Below are 17,640 nucleotides of genomic sequence, written 5' to 3' on the forward strand. Positions count from 1 at the left end.
TGAGATACTTTAATATATAATCAAATATTGTATCTTCTAAATATGGAAAAAAACAGGTCTAAAATGTCTACGTGCCAACTTGTACTTTCTGTAGAAATAAGAAATTGGAACATGTGATTTGTACCAGGCACAGCACAGATTTTACTCCACTTACAGGAAATCTGAGATTGGTTAATCAAAAATTATTTTGCAGCAATTTAGGCTGTTTAAGTGTAAATTTTATTATATTATTATTTCATTATTGCCATTTATATAGCGCCAACAGATTCCGTAGCCTTTATTATACTGTGGAGGTGTCTGCAAACTAAACCCACACGGAGTATAAACAAATATTAAGTTGTACAGCACCTCAACATATGTTGGTGCTTTAGGAGAAGAGAATTAAAAAAACATTTTTTACAAATCTAAATCTGGTATAAAAGGAAATTTTTGAAAATATACATATTTTGTCTCTTTATAGTGACATACATTCAACAGATGAAATCATTTGTGGCATTTTAGAATGTGCAGCAGTCGGCAAGAGCACTGTGCAGCGCCGAGCCCGTTGCCACAGCAATGAGTACACAGCTGGTTAATAAGCAGTCTTACCTAGGCAGTTGTGCCCATCGTGTGCCAACTTGAAGCCATCGTAGCAGGTGCATCGGTAATTTCCAGGAATGTTGGTACACTCGTGGACGCAGTCCCCATTGTAATCATTATCACATTCATCAATGTCTGCACAATAAAGAGAGAGTCTGCATGATGGATGAGCAGGTCTCTGGCACAAGCGGCTCAGGGCACACTTGCTGTGGCTTCTAACTAGGATTGTCTTGCAAATTTAAGTTTTTGTGGTACCGTTTAATTGGAGTGCAGAGCGAGGGTTACATTAGGGAACACACTCTAGCTGATAAGTAAATTTTTGGCAATGCACTGGGCCCACTCTGTGTCAGCAAATAATGGGTTAAATTATCCCCCTATTCCTCAAACTGCTAGGATATATAAACCTGCTTTTCCAATGCCTTCTACGTGATTAAATTAGAACACTTCCAAAGGCTATGGTACAACTCCTAAAACCCTCAGCCGAAATCAAATCATAAACCAGTGATGGTTAATCGTATTACTATATCTACGACATTTCCCCTCAATGATTTAATGAGGAGAATTGACAAAAAAATAAAAAAATCGGGCTAGGATGGCAGATTCCTTTTAGTCATATTTTGGTCTAAAGTTTGCAATACACCTTCAATTTACAGTTTAGTGAATAACCCTGAAATTGATTCTCATTTAGCTGTTAGAGGCTTTTGACAATCATAAAAATAAAGCAAATCACAGCAGGCCCTATTAACTAAACAGTGATTTAAGAGTAAGCTGGCAAATTCTGTGATTTTTACAACTTTTGTTTTCTAAATATGATATTTTAGTCTAAATGTTGTAACTTTTCTCAAGTATCCACCCAGACCCTTAATGTCATTTAACTGGCTTGAAGATAAACTGAAGGTTAAAAAAAATCTAAAACTTAAAAAAAAAAAAAAAAAAAACACTCAGAGAGAAATGTCAGTGTCCGCATCTCACCTTCACACGTCGTACCGTCCCCTTTGAAGCCGGTCTTGCAAATACATTTATAGGAGTTGGGAGTATTTTGGCAGATGGCATCAATGTGGCATCCATCAATTCCCTCAGCACATTCATCAACACCTGTATAACAGAAAGAGTTAATAAATATATCACCTGTTCCAGGGCTGAAAAGAATAGCAATCCTGTAACTAATAACCTCTATATGCAGACCGCCCAAACAGCACAGCTAGTCTGCCCACTAGAAAAACCTCAGACTGACTTGTTACCAGGGTAACACAGCCAAAAAATAAATTTAAAAAACCCGGAAATATTGTCTTTATAAATGGACACTCACCTGCCTATCAAACAAACAAACAAAAAAACGTTAGTAGACAAGTAGATATACCCACAATGAAAACAATCACATAACTCATAATAACAGTCTTTACAAGACAGGTACTCTGGGCAATTGCAGCCTCTTGAGATGAGCTCCACTGAGCTTAACAACCAGGAAGTAACAGGACAAACTATTTTATTAACAGTTGGGGGTGTAACAGGGAAAATTTAAATTTAAATCTGCACTTTTTAAGTACTTCAGCAAGCTAAATTGCTTCAGGTGCTTGGAACGTCCAATTACAATTGAACCCCAGATACCCCAACTATAGACTTGGAAGGACTCCTTAACCCTTTGCTGCTGGTTCCTTCAGGGTACACAGGATTCGCGGGTGCAGATAGACAGAGAGACACTCAATAACTTGTTCAAACAATGGCAAAATTATCCCTTACAAAACCAAAATACAATTCTTACAGGGTACCACATCAAAAATTAACCCTACATCATTTTTTACATTGACAACTATACTAAAATTGAGGTATTTACTCAAGTGAGAATTAAACAAACAGTTTGCCCAAAGTATCCAAATTTGAAAATTCTCCACGTCTGTTTTTAGTTTGGCCATTTTGTCTTTAAATTGGAAATTCACTTTGAATTCCAAGCAATTCTCATTGTAGTTAATATCCCCGTTCGTGTTCTATGTCATAACTGTGCTATAGAACAGAGTATTCTTTATTTTTCAGCATTGCAATCTTTGTTATACATTTTTCTGCAAAAAAAGAAGAAAAACAAGTATGTGTGTGTGTGTATATATATATATATATATATATATATATATATATATATATATATATATATATATATATATATATAGGTATATAAAAAACAGAAGTGGTCTTTACAATGCCTTGTCAGATTTCTCTGGAAAGCTATTCCATGTCTCTACTACCCTTTCTATATCACAGTCAGCCTTTACGGCTTCCACTGGAAAGATATTCCAGGTATCTACTCCACGTTCTACAGCATGGTTATCCTTTACTGGAAGCCAATTCCAGGTATAGACTACTCTTTCTGTAACATAGTATTTTGTCACACTACACCTTAATCTTCAAAACGTGGAACTAAGCCACATGGTTGTATTACAAAACACACCCCCACACAGGCATTGAAACCACACAGCTTTGAAAACCTTCAGGGCTATGGAAGTTATCAGATAAAGCAACAAAATGTTTAAAAACCTAGTGTAAATTAAATCTGCATCATTTGGAAACTGGTATCTTCTACAAAATACCACAAGCATGCAATGTACTTGTTTATTTTGTATAGTCACACTTAAAATAAACACCACACACAGTGCATCATGGATGAGTCATTTTTTCACGTCTGCTGTTTTATGTCTGTCTCTGAACAATGCTATACAAGTTGGCAATGTATTCCAGTAACCCCACAAATCCCACTCTTCCCAAACAACAAAATGGACTGCAGAGAAGAGATGGTGATAGAAGTGGGATTTGGTTTATTAACCTTTGACATCCAGTACTAAACTGTCTTTATATAGATCATTAAATGAAATAATTCTTCTTATTTAACCTTCTGATCCAAAGATATGCCCAATGCACAGCAAAATAATTCATTGGAACACAACTTTGTCATTAATAAGGTTAATATCACTACAATGCCACTTCCTATATGGCTAGACGACAGCACCTCTTTGTAGCGGTCAGGAATTACAAAATATTTTTAATATTGCAAACACGATATGCATTACAGGGAGACAAAAGTTTTCTTAAAATTATCATTGCTAAACACTACGCCTTTTTTAAAAGATTTAGCCCATAGCAGTGTCACATCGTCAGCACTCCGTCGCTGGTCTTTGTCAAATGTGTTATCAAGATGAAAAGAATGTCTATCATTTGCAGATGGCCCTCCATGAGATTTATATTAAAAGTGTTCAAAGAAAGTTCATCAGCATTTAGTCATGTGAGTGCCAGTCGCTGAGAGGCCTGGTGCATGGTTACATTTTAAATAAATGTTCCAAAGCAAATTGTTCGGATTCACTAAACTCTGAACCTGCACTCAACTAGTAGTCAGATCTAAAAGCTCAGTCATTTTAGATTTATTATCATCATCACCATTTATTTAGCGCCAACAGATTCCGTAGCGCTTTACAATAATATGAGAGGTGGATTTAACTATAAACAGGACAATTACAAGAAAACTTACAGGAACAATAGGTTGAAGAGGACCCTGCTCAATCGAGTTTACAGTCTATAGGAGGTGGGGTGTAAAACACAATAGGTCAAAGAATAGCAATCAAATAGGGTGGGAGTGAAGCAGAGCTGGAGGAGAGAGTAGAGTGCTGCCCTTTAGAAGAGAGCAAGAGACAGGTATGCAACGTAGAGGTTTACTACTCACACTGGGGCACCACATGTGAAATAATGGCAGAGCTGATCAAGGATGGATTACTCAGTAGCCAGCTTTTTCAAAGGTACCTACCCCAGAGCCGCAGAAGTGATTTTTGTGGCTATATTAATTTTGCCTTTGATCACTCCTTAGCGCCAGTTATAATGAAAATTGAAGGTTTTATCGTAACCGACAGCTCAGCAGCAAAGCATGACGAACTGTTTAGTGCAGAAAACCCCTCCAGGTAAGTTATTTTAAAAGATCATAAGCACCATACAAAGGTAGGGGTGTGTGTGTGTGTGTGTGTGGAGGGGGGGGGGGGGTGTGTGTGTGACGTACTGCTCATATTGCAAGAAACTTAAATGGTCATTTGTTAATTAGCTCCAGTAGAAACCCCTCCAGGTAAGTTATTTTAAAAGATCATAAGCACCATACAGGGAGGAGAGAGAGAGTGTGAGTGTGAGTGTGAGTGTGAGTGTGAGTGTGAGTGAGTGAGAGTGAGAGTGAGAGTGAGAGAGAGTGAGAGTGAGAGTGAGAGTGAGAGAGAGAGTGAGAGAGAGAGTGAGAGAGAGAGTGAGAGAGAGTGAGAGTGAGAGAGAGTGAGAGAGTGAGAGTGAGAGTGAGAGTGAGAGTGTGTGTGTGTGTGTGTGTGTGTGTGTCTGCTCATATTGCAAGAAACTTAAATGGTCATTTGTTAATTAGCTCCAGTTACAAAAATTCAAGATTTACCAGAACGCAGTCCTCACATTTACATTGCTGCATCATTAAAATGCTGAGTCTGTTCACACTTGGTCTTTTTATTGCTCCAAAGCCACAAGCTTCCTATCTTACTTGAAATATTCAAAATCCTGAATCATATTAATGATGTGTCTAAAAGCGTAGAGCGTTTCTCTGGAAAGTTAAACTTGGCAGAGGACGCTGCCAGTGACTGATGCGCTCTCTCTTGCTCGCTCCTCCAGCTTCCCAGTGACGCCGTACAAAGCTTGAATACTGGCCCTATTGTAAGGATTATCAAGAAATGCGTTTGTTTATACGAATTCACATTAAAATGCAAAATATACATATACATAAAATATAGATTAGTCAGGGTTTGATTTATAACCACGATCACGCTGGAATTTTATAGGTAGCTGTAAAAATTCCCAGATTTTACTAATAACATGACGTAAAGTCATGATTTTATTAATGACACGGAGGCGAGTATTATGCTATCTCTTTCTTACTTTATTCCTCAGCAGCAAAGAAAAATATATACTGAAAGAGAAAAATATGTAGAATATGAAATATATAACCGATACAACCATATCTGCCTAGTAACAGGGCAGCCAATCAGTCTCTAGGAACAGTCCATAAATCTCCATCCTTGTACTTCCACTTCCTCTTCCTCTTCTTTGCCTTCTGAACCGAAGACCCAAACCGAAACATCCATATTAGTAACGAGTAACTTTCCAACTGGTAACTTCCACAAAACGAAATCAAGCTGTAAAACAAAGAAATATGTGGTAAACTCCAAACTTAGGACCTGAGTGTAACATATCGTATACATAAAACCTGTACATCACGAGTATCCTAGTTAGATTAATAAAGATATATGTCACACCCGACGAGAATATGCATTCAAAACAAGTAAACCAAGTGTACTTACCATGAGTGAAAAAAGATCACCCCGATTTAACCATAAACAGAAACTTACCCCAGATCCATGGGCGGGTGGGTGGGAATAATACTCGCCTCCGTGTCATTAATAAAATCATGACTTTACGTCATGTTATTAGTAAAATCTGGGAATTTTATTAATGACACGGAGGCTCCTATTATGCTAGTTTAAAGCTGAGCCACCACCAACGAAGAAACATGTTCAATCGGGCGGAAATAGAAATCACGGAACGTAGATTCCTTAGACCAGTCCGCCGCTCTCAAGATATCGTCCAGACGACATCCCATCGTAGAAGCCTTCGATGCCATGGCACCCCTAACCGAATGTACCGAAAAAATCGAAGTATCAATTCCTGCAGCGGAAAGCAGACCCTTAACCCAGCGGGCTAACGTAGTCGAGGAGACAGGTAGAAACGGTGCCTTAAAGGAAATAAATAGTGGAGGCAAGTCCGTTGACCTCAACTGACGAGTATGAGCCAAATAGACCTGGAGACAAGCCACAGGACATAAAGCCGGTCTGACGGAGCACCTAGGGTAGTCCACCGACTTGGAAGCCGACTTAGTCCTCCTTGAGATATTAAACGACACACCTTCCGGGGTGAACGAAATCGCGTTCCAATCCAGAGCTCTGACGTCCGATACTCTTTTGCACGAAAGTAAGCACAGAAGCATGACCAGTTTCCATGACAACTGTTTGAGAGTCAGGTCCTCATTACAGGGCCAGGAGTCCAAAAAACCAAGGACAACGTTAACGTCCCAGAATGATGAGTATCTAGAGCTTGGAGGCCTAGCGAAACGGATACCCTTCAACAGTCGACACACAACAGGATGTTGTCCAATCGGAGATCCATCTAGCCCTCTGTGTCCGGCCGAAATAGCCGATCTATAAACATTAAGGGTACGATAGGCCAAACCCGAATCGAAACGTTCAGTCAGGAAACTGAGCAGAGCAGTTAGAGGGGCAGAAAGTGGATCCAGCAATCTTCCCAAGCACCAGCTAGACCACACGCGCCATGCGGACTTGTAGGCCTGCCTGGTACCTGGCGCCCAGGCATTTTCCAAGAGTCGAGCAGTCGCCTGCGAAACGTCCGTGACACACCAGGGTCCCCTGAGATCAGCCAAGCCGTGAGTTGGAGCAAGTTCTGATCCACCAATTCGTGCGAGTTCCCATCCGGGTCTAGAAGCACATCCGGCCTCATTTCGATCAACCGTGGGAAGTCTATGGCCATTTCCAGGAGAGGGGGAACCACGGTTGAGATTGCCACAGGGGAACCACCATTACCAGCGTGCAATCCTGTCTGGTCGCGTACGTCAGCGTCCGGGATATCAGATTGAACGGTGGGAACGCAAAGTGGCGCCCTATCGGCCACGTCTGTAAGAACGCGTCCACCGCAGCGGCTGTCGGGTCCGGTCTCCAACTGAAGTATTGGGGCAGTTGGGAGTTCAGTCTGGACGCGAACAAGTCCAGGTGTAGAGGACCCCATAGTCCGTCCATCCTTTGGAAGGTTGAGGATAGTAAATGCCAGTCTCCTGAATCTTTCAGGTAACGCGAATTCCAATCCGCCCATTCGTTGTCCAGTCCCGGAATATGTTCGGCCGTAACCGATATAGCGTTGTGGAGGCAAAACTGCCAGAAGTCCCTTGCCAGGTTCGCCAACTGTTTCGATTTCGTACCCCCCAGGTGGTTTATGTACCTGACTGCGGACACATTGTCCATGCGCAGTAGTACGCAGCAATTCCCCTGAGTCGGAGATAGACTCCGAATGGCGAACGAACCCGCCAGAAGTTCCAGGCAATTTATGTGTAAGGTCGACTCGACCTCGGACCATCTTCCACCGGTGGAGATACTGCCACAGCGAGCGCCCCAACCGTGTAGGCTCGCGTCCGACTCTATAACCATGTCCGGCGCGGAGCCGAAGATGGCCCGGCCGTTCCATGCCTCCATGTGGTCCAACCACCATCGTAGCTCGTCTCTGGAGTCGTCGTCCAGGGTCAATACGCTCTCGTACGAGCCCCCGGCCCGAAGATGGGAACCTTTCAAACGTTGTAGGGCCCGGTAATGTAATGGGCCTGGGAAAATCGCTTGAATTGAAGAGGCCAAGAGGTGCACGCCGTATCTCCTTCTTCATCGACCGAAGTTTGCTTTCCGGTAGGAACAGAAACTGTGTGATTGAATCGACCTCGAAGCCCAGGAATTCTATCTTCTGTACTGGTTCCACAATGGATTTTTCCCAATTCACGAGGAAGCCCAGGCCTTCCAGGAGATTTACCGTCCATCCCAGGTGTCTGAGAAGTTGGTCGGGGGACGAGGACATAATCAATATGTCGTCCAGGTAAATAATCATGCGGACCCCTCGGGCCCTGAGGAAAGCCACCACAGGCTTCATCACCTTCGTGAAACACCATGGAGCCGAAGATAGACCGAACGGCAGACAGGTAAACCGCCATCGACGACCTTGCCACGTAAAGTGCAATAAGTCCCAGTGCTCTTTTGCCATGGGTATAGTCAAGTAGGCATCTTTGAGGTCCAATTTGACCATCCAATCCCCTCGACGTAGCAGGTCCCGGAGACAGTGTGCACCCTCCATCTTGAAGTGATGGTAACGGAGGAAAAAATTCAGGTGTTTGAGGTTTATCACCGGGCGGACACCTCCGCCTTTCTTGGCGACAAGAAACAAATTGCTCAGAAATCCTGGGTGGTCGTAAGGGATTTCTTGAATGGCCTGTTTGGCCGACAACTCCGCGATCTCCGCGGTAATTAGCTCGGACTGATCGTCCGGCAGTCTCATTTCCTGTGGGATAAAAGTCTGGACAGGGGGGGATAACAGATCCAGACGGAAACCCCTGACCGTCTCCAGAACCCATACATCCGTGGTGATCATACCCCACATTTCCAGAAATAGTGCTAACCTGCCCCCCACACTCGTTCTGCAAGACATACGTTTTGGGGTACTCACCGTAAGGGCGTCTGTATGAGGGTTGTCCACGACCTCCTCGACTTTGCCAAGGTCTCCCACGTGAGGGGAAGAGGGGTGTTGGCTTATACTCCTGGTAGGTTCGGGGGGCGGAGAAGGAACCTCTGTGGGTCCGCGAGGGACCTCGAGCTCCACGGCCGGGCGGACGGCTCCTATACCTCCCGGCCCCATGGAAAACCTTAGGGCCAAAGACCCGCTTTAGATTAGACTGCGCTTTATCAAGAGCGGTGAAGGTACGCACAAAGGAGCCCAAATCCTTGACAAAGCACTCCCCAAAGAGCATACCTTTGGCCGAGGCACCCGGCTCCTTCACAGCGAGGTTCACTAACTTTGGCTCAATCTTGAGCAAGATCGCCTTGCGGCGTTCGGCCGACATGGCCGTATTTGCGTTGCCAAGGAGGCAAATCAACCTCTGGACCCACCCAATCGCCTCATCGAGGTCGATGGGTTTTGTCCCAGCTTTAGCTGCCTCCAAAAGCTCATAGAGCTTGGCAGCGGGGCCCAGGGTGTCCAGGATCTTGTCCTGGCAGTTATGCAGTGAAAACTCTAGCCTCTTCCTGGGTTTCCAGCCTGTTTTAGCCAGGAATTGGGAGATCTGAGGGTCAACCTCTGGCGTCTTGCACGCCGCATCAGGCACGGAAGGCCTCGGGCACTCGGCCCTCAATTTATTGCGCCCTTCTTTGGAGAGAGGGGTACGCATACGAAGTGCCAGATAACTGGCAATGTGCGCGGGCGGGTCCCATTCCGCCGAGCGAGGATGGCGGAGATCATCGGGATCGAACAGGGGGTAACCCTGAGGATCACAGATGTCCTGCCCCTCACCCGGAGGAAGTGCCGAAGCGTCAAACTCCGCCTCATCGCCGGAGCCCCCCTCCTCATAGGAGGCGTAATCAGGGGGGTCCGAATCCGACTCTCCAGTCTGATCGGTATCCGATCCATCATCACGGGCACGCGCCCGTTTCCATTTTCTGGCCGATTTTGCCCGGCCAGCGGCTCTCTTGCGCGGAAACGCGCCATCTTGGACGGCCATGGGCACGTCAGTCAGGGCAGGTAACACCTGCGTCACATCTGGAGAGACATGTTTAACCTTAGTTTGAGCCTTGCGACCCGCCTGAGTCTGAACTGCAGGCATGGGAGCAGGCAACATGACAGGGGTCAAAGGCAGTGTTAACGCCTGTTGGATAGTGTGGGAGAGGGACGAGGACACGGTCCCCATGGCCGAAGCCAGAGCCCTCTGCATAGTAGAATCAATAAGGGCCTGGAACTCCTGGGAGGGAGTAAGGCCTAAGTCCCCTGCATTAGGAGTCTGAGAGGGGTCCAAAATGGGGTAACTGGGGCTACCAGAACCCTCATCTCTAGCCTGCATGATAAGCAGATTAAATTATAAAATCCAAGTACTGTACCTTTAAATATTTATAACAGGTACAGGGCAGTAAACGAAGTTAAATATCTAAACTGAACAGGAATTAGGGAGAACAAATAACCTAAATGGTAAAGGGGTTGAGTAACCCACTAAGAAAAATACCTGCACAGTAAATACAGTAATAAGAGAGGTATAGGGAGCCGACCCGTTGAACCGACCCAGCCACGTGAGTGTCGATGCCGAAAATGGCCGCCGTGCAGAGCGCGCCGCGGCCGCTCCCAAGCTCCTCCCCCGCCAATGGCCGAGGAGAGCGTGAAATACACGCGGCCGGGAACTCCCTCGCACCAGCGGGTGCAAGGAGATAACGGTCGGGTCGGCAGATAAACGCGGCCGCACACGCGGCCGCGAGGGGAAAGGGAAGGGAAACCAGAGAGCCAAAGCTCCGGTGCAAATCTCCCCTGTTAGCCGCGAACCCTGTCTGGGTGAATAAAAGAGTAACACAGACAGGGGAAGCAGCGGAAAAATGCAGGGGAGGCGAATAGCAGAATTACCAATAAAAATCAGATAATAATACCAACGCAAACATACAGAAAATGAAACAGAATAATACCAACAATAAGCAATCATCAAAAAAGACAGGGTGTATAACCCTAGCAAATAAAATCAATCACAAAAATGCAAGAGAGAAAATAATACTTAGCTGGTCTGAGGACAGCAGCAAAGAAAGAGGAAGTGGAAGTACAAGGATGGAGATTTATGGACTGTTCCTAGAGACTGATTGGCTGCCCTGTTACTAGGCAGATATGGTTGTATCGGTTATATATTTCATATTCTACATATTTTTCTCTTTCAGTATATATTTTTCTTTGCTGCTGAGGAATAAAGTAAGAAAGAGATAGCATAATAGGAGCCTCCGTGTCATTAATAAAATAACAGATTTTAGGGGAAATAAGACAAACTTTACAACAAGCTAATTAAAAATGAGACATTTGCAGGGTTATTTACTAAATCAGAAATTTTGGAGAATCAAAAAGGGAAATTGCAAACTTTAGGCCAAAGGTGAAAAATACCACGGCTGCAGAATTTGGCTTTTTTTTTTTTTATAAATAGGATTTGCAGTTTCCTTGTCAATTCTTCAGAATTCCTAGTTCACTGAAAAACCCCAAATGTGGGTAAAAAAAAAAAAAAAAATGAGGGGGTCAGTTTTTAACAGATTGTGGAGATAAAGTAATACTGAATCACTGGACACAAAATGACTTTAGATCTTAATGAGATTTTCGGCAAATACAGCATCAAGCTCTGAACTATAAACACAGAATTATATTCCACCGACCTAACTCCGACCTCAAATTACAGCCATGATGGGACTTCATTTATCACTTGCATTTACAGGTTATGGTACACCCTCCCCTAGCCATTAAGCGGACAGCCAGCTGTAGTGGGAGCTTTACTAGGGATGTAGTAGTCTATGAAAAGTATTCTGTTGGGGAATCACTGCATTTGTTACAATTACTGCGCATGAACCAATTCCAGCTGGAGACCTGCAATTGGCACATGGAAGTGAAGTTATATAAATAAATAAAATGTTGGTGAAGGGAGATTGTGGTCACCGACAGCCTCCCAGGGTGGAGCAGAGCAGCGGTGAAAGGACTCACTACTGGGAGAGAATTATTATTATTTTTTAAATAATCTTTATCATTTTAGGGCCCCAGGTCTTTATGTTAGTGCAGCTAGTCACCAATATTTTCTTTGAATACCTGGAAATTTTACCAGTTTTTCTCACTTCCTTTAGATTGTAGGCTCCTTTGAGTAGAACGGTCACTTACTCTTCATCCCGTGTGCTAAATCAGTTTTGTTCCAATTGGATAAATGTTTTGGTTATCCATTGTACAGCGCCATGGAACAGGTTACCACTATATAAATCATTGTGGTTAGAATTGTATTGGTTTCCATGTTAATGAGTCAAGTGTTTTATGCAGATTTTAAAATATTCCACTGATCGAAGTCTAAAAATTTACATTAAAGAATACACTTGCCCCTTTTAGAGCATACTGCAAAGATGATCTCAATGAATGGTGCAAGAGTAAAAAACGCTTATCCTGGTTGGTTTCACATGCACAATAAGACTGTTCTTTTCCGTCAACCAAACGCTGGGAAAGATTGCGTCTGGGCACCAATAACGCAGTTCAAGCGCGCCTTATGGCTATTCTTGGTCAGCCGGCACGGACGGGTTAAGACTGGCAATCTCCCAAACTTTCTAGTGGAAACTCAAAATAAGAATATGAAAGTTGGATTGTGAAATGGGGATGAATGAGGAGGGAAATTATTTTAATTTTTTCACATCGATATGCCTCTGGGAAAAAGAGAGCAGAGCTTGGCAAGATCCACGAAGATCTACAATATGTCCTGCGGACAATATTATTGCAAAATTTAATGCAGCCAGTTTTAGATATCAAGACTTCAATACTTTTCTTGGGAGTTAGGGGTCCAAACAATACAGCCAATTCACTAAACTGGATTTTGTTGGGAAATGATGAGGGGATGCACATTCTCAAGTTAAAGGGACACTATAGTCACCTGAACAACTTTAGCTTAATGAAGCAGTTTTGGTGTATAGAACATGCCCCTGCAGTCTCACTGCTCAATCCTCTGCCATTTAGGAGTTAAATCCCTTTGTTTATGAACCCTAGTCACACCTCCCTGCATGTGACTTGCACAGCCTTCCATAAACACTTCCTGTTAAGAGAGCCCTATTTAGGCTTTTTTGCAAGTTCTGTTCTAATTAAGATTTTCTTATCCCCTGCTATGTTAATAGCTTGCTAGACCCTGCAAGAGCCTCCTGTATGTGATTAAAGTTCAATTTAGAGATTGAGATACAATTATTTAAGGTAAATTACATCTGTTTGAAAGTGAAACCAGTTTTTTTTTTCATGCAGGCTCTGTCAATCATAGCCAGGGAAGGTATGGCTAGGGCTGCATAATCAGAAACAAAGTGATTTAACTCCTAAATGACAGTGAATTGAGCAGTGAAATTGCAGGGGAATGATCTATACACTAAAACTGCTTTATTTAGCTAAAGTAATTTAGGTGACTATAGTGTTCCTTTAAGCTAGGTTTCCTACTCTGTTACGGTTTTACAATAAAATATGCCATTCCCTGTTCAGTTAGTAATAATTAGTGAATAACCACGGAAAAACCAGAGCTGGTAAAAAAAAGGTTTATTGTTCTGTTCCGTGTGTGCCATGTTGAAGAAAATAATTAAAATTCACTTTCACTTCACAGGCTTCTTTCTGAATCTTTTAAGACACATCACCCTCAGCCATTTTGAGATCTTCCAGTGAGCAGAACTGGTTTTATGGGCAACGTTTTTTTTGTGTTTTTTTTTTTTTTTTAAATTGGAGCAGTTGTCAAGGAAAAGAGTGGAATAATCCTGCGGTTTTCTCCAAGATACCCCAAAAACCTCTGACTGCAGGACGCCGTATCAGCCATTATACTTTGCTATTGTGGAGCAAGACAAACAAAAAGTAGTTATGGTTTCTCAATAGCTATTGGTTCATATTTTCCAACATAAACCTCCCCAATAGGATAAGTCAGAGAGAGATACAGGACAGCCAGGACAATTATAAAATAATTAATCTTGAGTTTAGAAATGTAATACTATGTAAACGTTACATTAAGAGTGAACGTTTTCACATGGTTTGACAATTCTATAATATAAATCGCACTGAGCGCCCCCACCGCCCACACAACCCCCTCAGAGAGCCCACAAGGAGGAAAGAACCTGGCAAGATGAGACAGTGCGATCACAACGACGGCCACAATCCGCACAAGAGCAAGGGAGTCAGGGCAGTCCCTGGCTCCAGCAGAGGGGGGAGAGAGGGAGCAGACTCTAGGCAGGGCGAAAAATATAACCAATGGTGACAGTAAATACAGGCAGTAGTGAGGCAGACAAGCAACAGGAAGAACAAGAGATACCACTAGAATAATAAACCCAGAATAGTAATTAAATAAATAAAGGAAAATACAGTAATCAGTCACAAGGACAAAATACTTTGACCTGTGCAGGAGCAGCAAAGAAAGAGGAAGTGATTAATGTGAGAGGGCCTTTTATATAACGTTGAAGTGTTTTTTGATTGGTTGGTTTACTATGATGCGTGCTGCTGGGAGTTTCAGTAAAGAGAGTTATACAAATGTTCACCTCCTGTCGTTACTAAAATTAAAATTATAGTTACACTCCGTTATTATTCAAAAAAAACAATCTTGATTTTAGAAAGGTAACACTACGTAAACATCACGTAAAGAGTGAAAGTTTTTACATGGTTTGACACTTACCTGGGTCCCTCGGGCCATGGACAGGCCCTTCTTCATAAATTGCTAACGCGGAAGTTCCTCTTCCACTTTAAAAATATTAATTTTGTGAAAATTTGGAGGAAATTCATTGGCTGATGAACTCCATCCAAACACAGATGTAATTGATATCGCTAATAGGGAAATAGCAAAAACTAGCAAATACTGCTTTAATAAAAGCGTTATGGTGCTTCAAGAACCCCCTTTAATGCTTTGCCGCAGCATAGACTTAATTTCAGAGATACATATACATATAAACAGTAACAGGTACACAGAAAATCTCAAATATTTTAGGCAAAACACTAATCTGCACAACTGATCAATTATTTTCAGTAATGATGCAATAGTTTAGTCTGGGAATTTAGAAGTTTCTTTCGCACAGAGCGTATTACTCGGTGTTCTATTTACCAAACCATCTGCAATCCGTCTATCAGAAACTTGTTTATTTTACATTTCTGCTGTAGTGGGGCCAATCGTCCCTGATTTAACCCCACCGATGCCAAAGGCGGACTGTCGCTGATATTTTGTACCGTAACCAGGAAGTCAAGACGAAGCTATGTTTGCAAACAGAAGAAACTTCACATCTTCAGTGTCCAAAATCCCATGGGTTTAACCCCAGCGTTGCCCCTGCACTGCATCAGAACAAAAATATATAGGGTATTGGAAAAGCGCTTCCCTGCAGAATGCACAATTCACTGCAGTAAGAATTAAATATATTCATTAAGTCGAGGAGTCAAAGTATCTGCTAAAATGAAAGTAATTAGGGAATCCCCCACCTACAGCATACCAGTATATTATTATTATTATATTATTATTACATGGGAGTGCCAGGCAGTCACTGCGAAGGGATGTCGACATTACAATTTCAATTACTTCAATAAATATTATCAGGAGTTAAACTGTGGCACCCAGGAATGGAAATGTAAAAGCTTGATCTAAGTGATTCTAATAATGTGCGAGATTAAATTCTCACAGTGAATAGACCTGATAAAGTAAAGTGAGTTTCAAGTTTAAGTGGATACTGTAGTGCCAGGAATACAAAGCTGCTTACAGCCCCCTACATCGCTCCTTCCCACCCTTCTCGTGGTGAATAAAGGGTTAAAAACGCTTTATTTGACTTACTGATCGCAGCACCTGAGGACGTCCAGCATCAGTTAGCGGACCAAAAGTCTAGAAACATTCCGGAAGCGCCTCTAGCTGCGGTCTTAGTGCCGCAATGTAAACATTGCAGTTTCCCTAAAGCTTCAATGTTTTACATTGCAGCACTAAGTGCAATAGGGCAGGGCTCAACAAATCCCAGGCGCCAGATTGCCACGGCGAATAGAAACGTCGCCCTGGCGTCTGGAATTTGCCAGCTCTCTAGTTAGTGTAGGAGCGAGCTTTGACGGTGGCCGTCATGGGGAATATTGGAGGCTGACGCCCGCGGGAGCAGTGTGAGCGGCCGCCCGCGGGAGCAGTGTGAGCGGCCGCCCGCGGGAGGGAGCTGTACTCTGTTTGCAGCTGCTCTCTGCTCCCTCGCGCTGTCTAATAATGCCAGGAGCCGGAATATGACGTCATTCCAGCCCCAGCATCATTACAGAACGCGGGGGAGCAGAGTGCAGCTACAGACGGATAGACGGACACACACAGTCACAAACACTATCATTAAAACGGACACCCTGACAACCCAACACTTAGGGGGCACATGAGCCTCAACAACCTTAGAGGCTCACAACCTCATTTTCACATAAAAGGATCTCACTCCCTACGGGAACATTTATCGGACACCCGACCTGACCCGGGCGACCCTTTCAGGTGCGGATCATACTCACTACCTAACGCACCACTTAGCAGAATGAAAATACATACTTCAGAGACCTAAACAGTGCTATGACACACAAAAACGATTTGATATGTGTATCGAAATCGCCTTTAGACACGTTGCCTGCCTTACGAAATGTATAATGTATATGCCTGTAATAATTTCTTATTCCTCAATAAAAATTGATTGACAAAAAAAAAAAAAAAAAAATTATTCCTAACCCTTTAGTGTTAAAAACACCATCTAGCCCCCCTAAATATTGTAAAATCTTACCGTTATTACAGTATGCTGGTGCTGGCTCTGCCTCTGATCGGCCTCCTTGGCTGACATCATCAGAAGTGGTTATCAAAGCAAAATCACAATGCTTTCCCATATGGAACCATTGGATTGGCTGAGCTTGTCAAGGACGCTGATCAGGGGCAGAGCCAGCAAAAGCCAAACACAGCCCTGGCAAATCAGCTCCTCATCGAGATGCATTGAATCAATGTATATACTAGGAAGGTTCATTGTCTCAATGCAGCACTGCCCCAGGAAGCACCTCTAGTAACCATCTGAGGAGTGGTCAGTGGAGGTATCCCTTGACTGTAATGTAAACACTGCATTTTCTCTGAAAAGACCCTTACTGCAAAAAGCCTGAAGGGAATGATTCTACTCACCACAACAAAAACAATAAGCTGTGGTTGTTCTGGTGACTACAGTGTCCCTTTAAAAGGACCAGTGACAGGTGCAATGTTACCTTGGAGGGATTAAGTAACTTCTCCTGATACTATGATTTAGTTAGAGATAGAGCATCCAATAACGCAGTCTGCTACTATGAAGCCCCATATACTCATTGTCAATTTTTAAACATTGCTTTCAATAAGCATAATCCCAGCTAACAGCATTTTATTCTAAAATCCCACACTATGATCCCAGTATTTACAGTTCCACTGGCATTAGGATGTATGGAAAGAGACACCTATCACCCAAAATAAAACATTTACATAGATCAGCTGAAAACGCACATCTTTACAAGTAGACCATGGACAGCTGAACTCTACAAACAGGCCACATACTGCCAACATGGGGGATAGTCAGCATGGCAATAAATATACCCCCCCCCCCCCCACCCCACGGTAAAGATCTCACATGGATACCCCCCATAATCCTGGATGCAGATCTCAGTGATGTCCCACATAATAACCCCAGGTACAGATCTCACACAGTGATACCCCCCCCAGGGTACAGA

The 17,640-nt window shown here is 43.1% G+C and overlaps 1 protein-coding gene across 3 annotated transcripts in view; it reads right to left on the reverse strand.

Annotated features, from left to right (window-relative positions):
- SCUBE2 (signal peptide, CUB domain and EGF like domain containing 2) overlaps positions 1–17,640 on the reverse strand; it is a 105,997-nt gene that overhangs the window by 83,137 nt on the left and 5,220 nt on the right. For all 3 annotated transcript variants that reach the window (XM_063438857.1, XM_063438856.1, XM_063438855.1), the window contains exons 2-3: positions 1,552–1,674; positions 589–714 (exon numbers count right to left, since the gene is read on the reverse strand). In XM_063438857.1, the coding sequence (XP_063294927.1) occupies positions 589–714; positions 1,552–1,674 (249 nt within the window). The remainder of the gene's footprint in view (positions 1–588; positions 715–1,551; positions 1,675–17,640) is intronic.

Source organism: Pelobates fuscus, chromosome 12, assembly GCF_036172605.1.
Source record: "Pelobates fuscus isolate aPelFus1 chromosome 12, aPelFus1.pri, whole genome shotgun sequence".
Classification (NCBI taxonomy): Eukaryota; Metazoa; Chordata; class Amphibia; order Anura; family Pelobatidae; genus Pelobates; species Pelobates fuscus.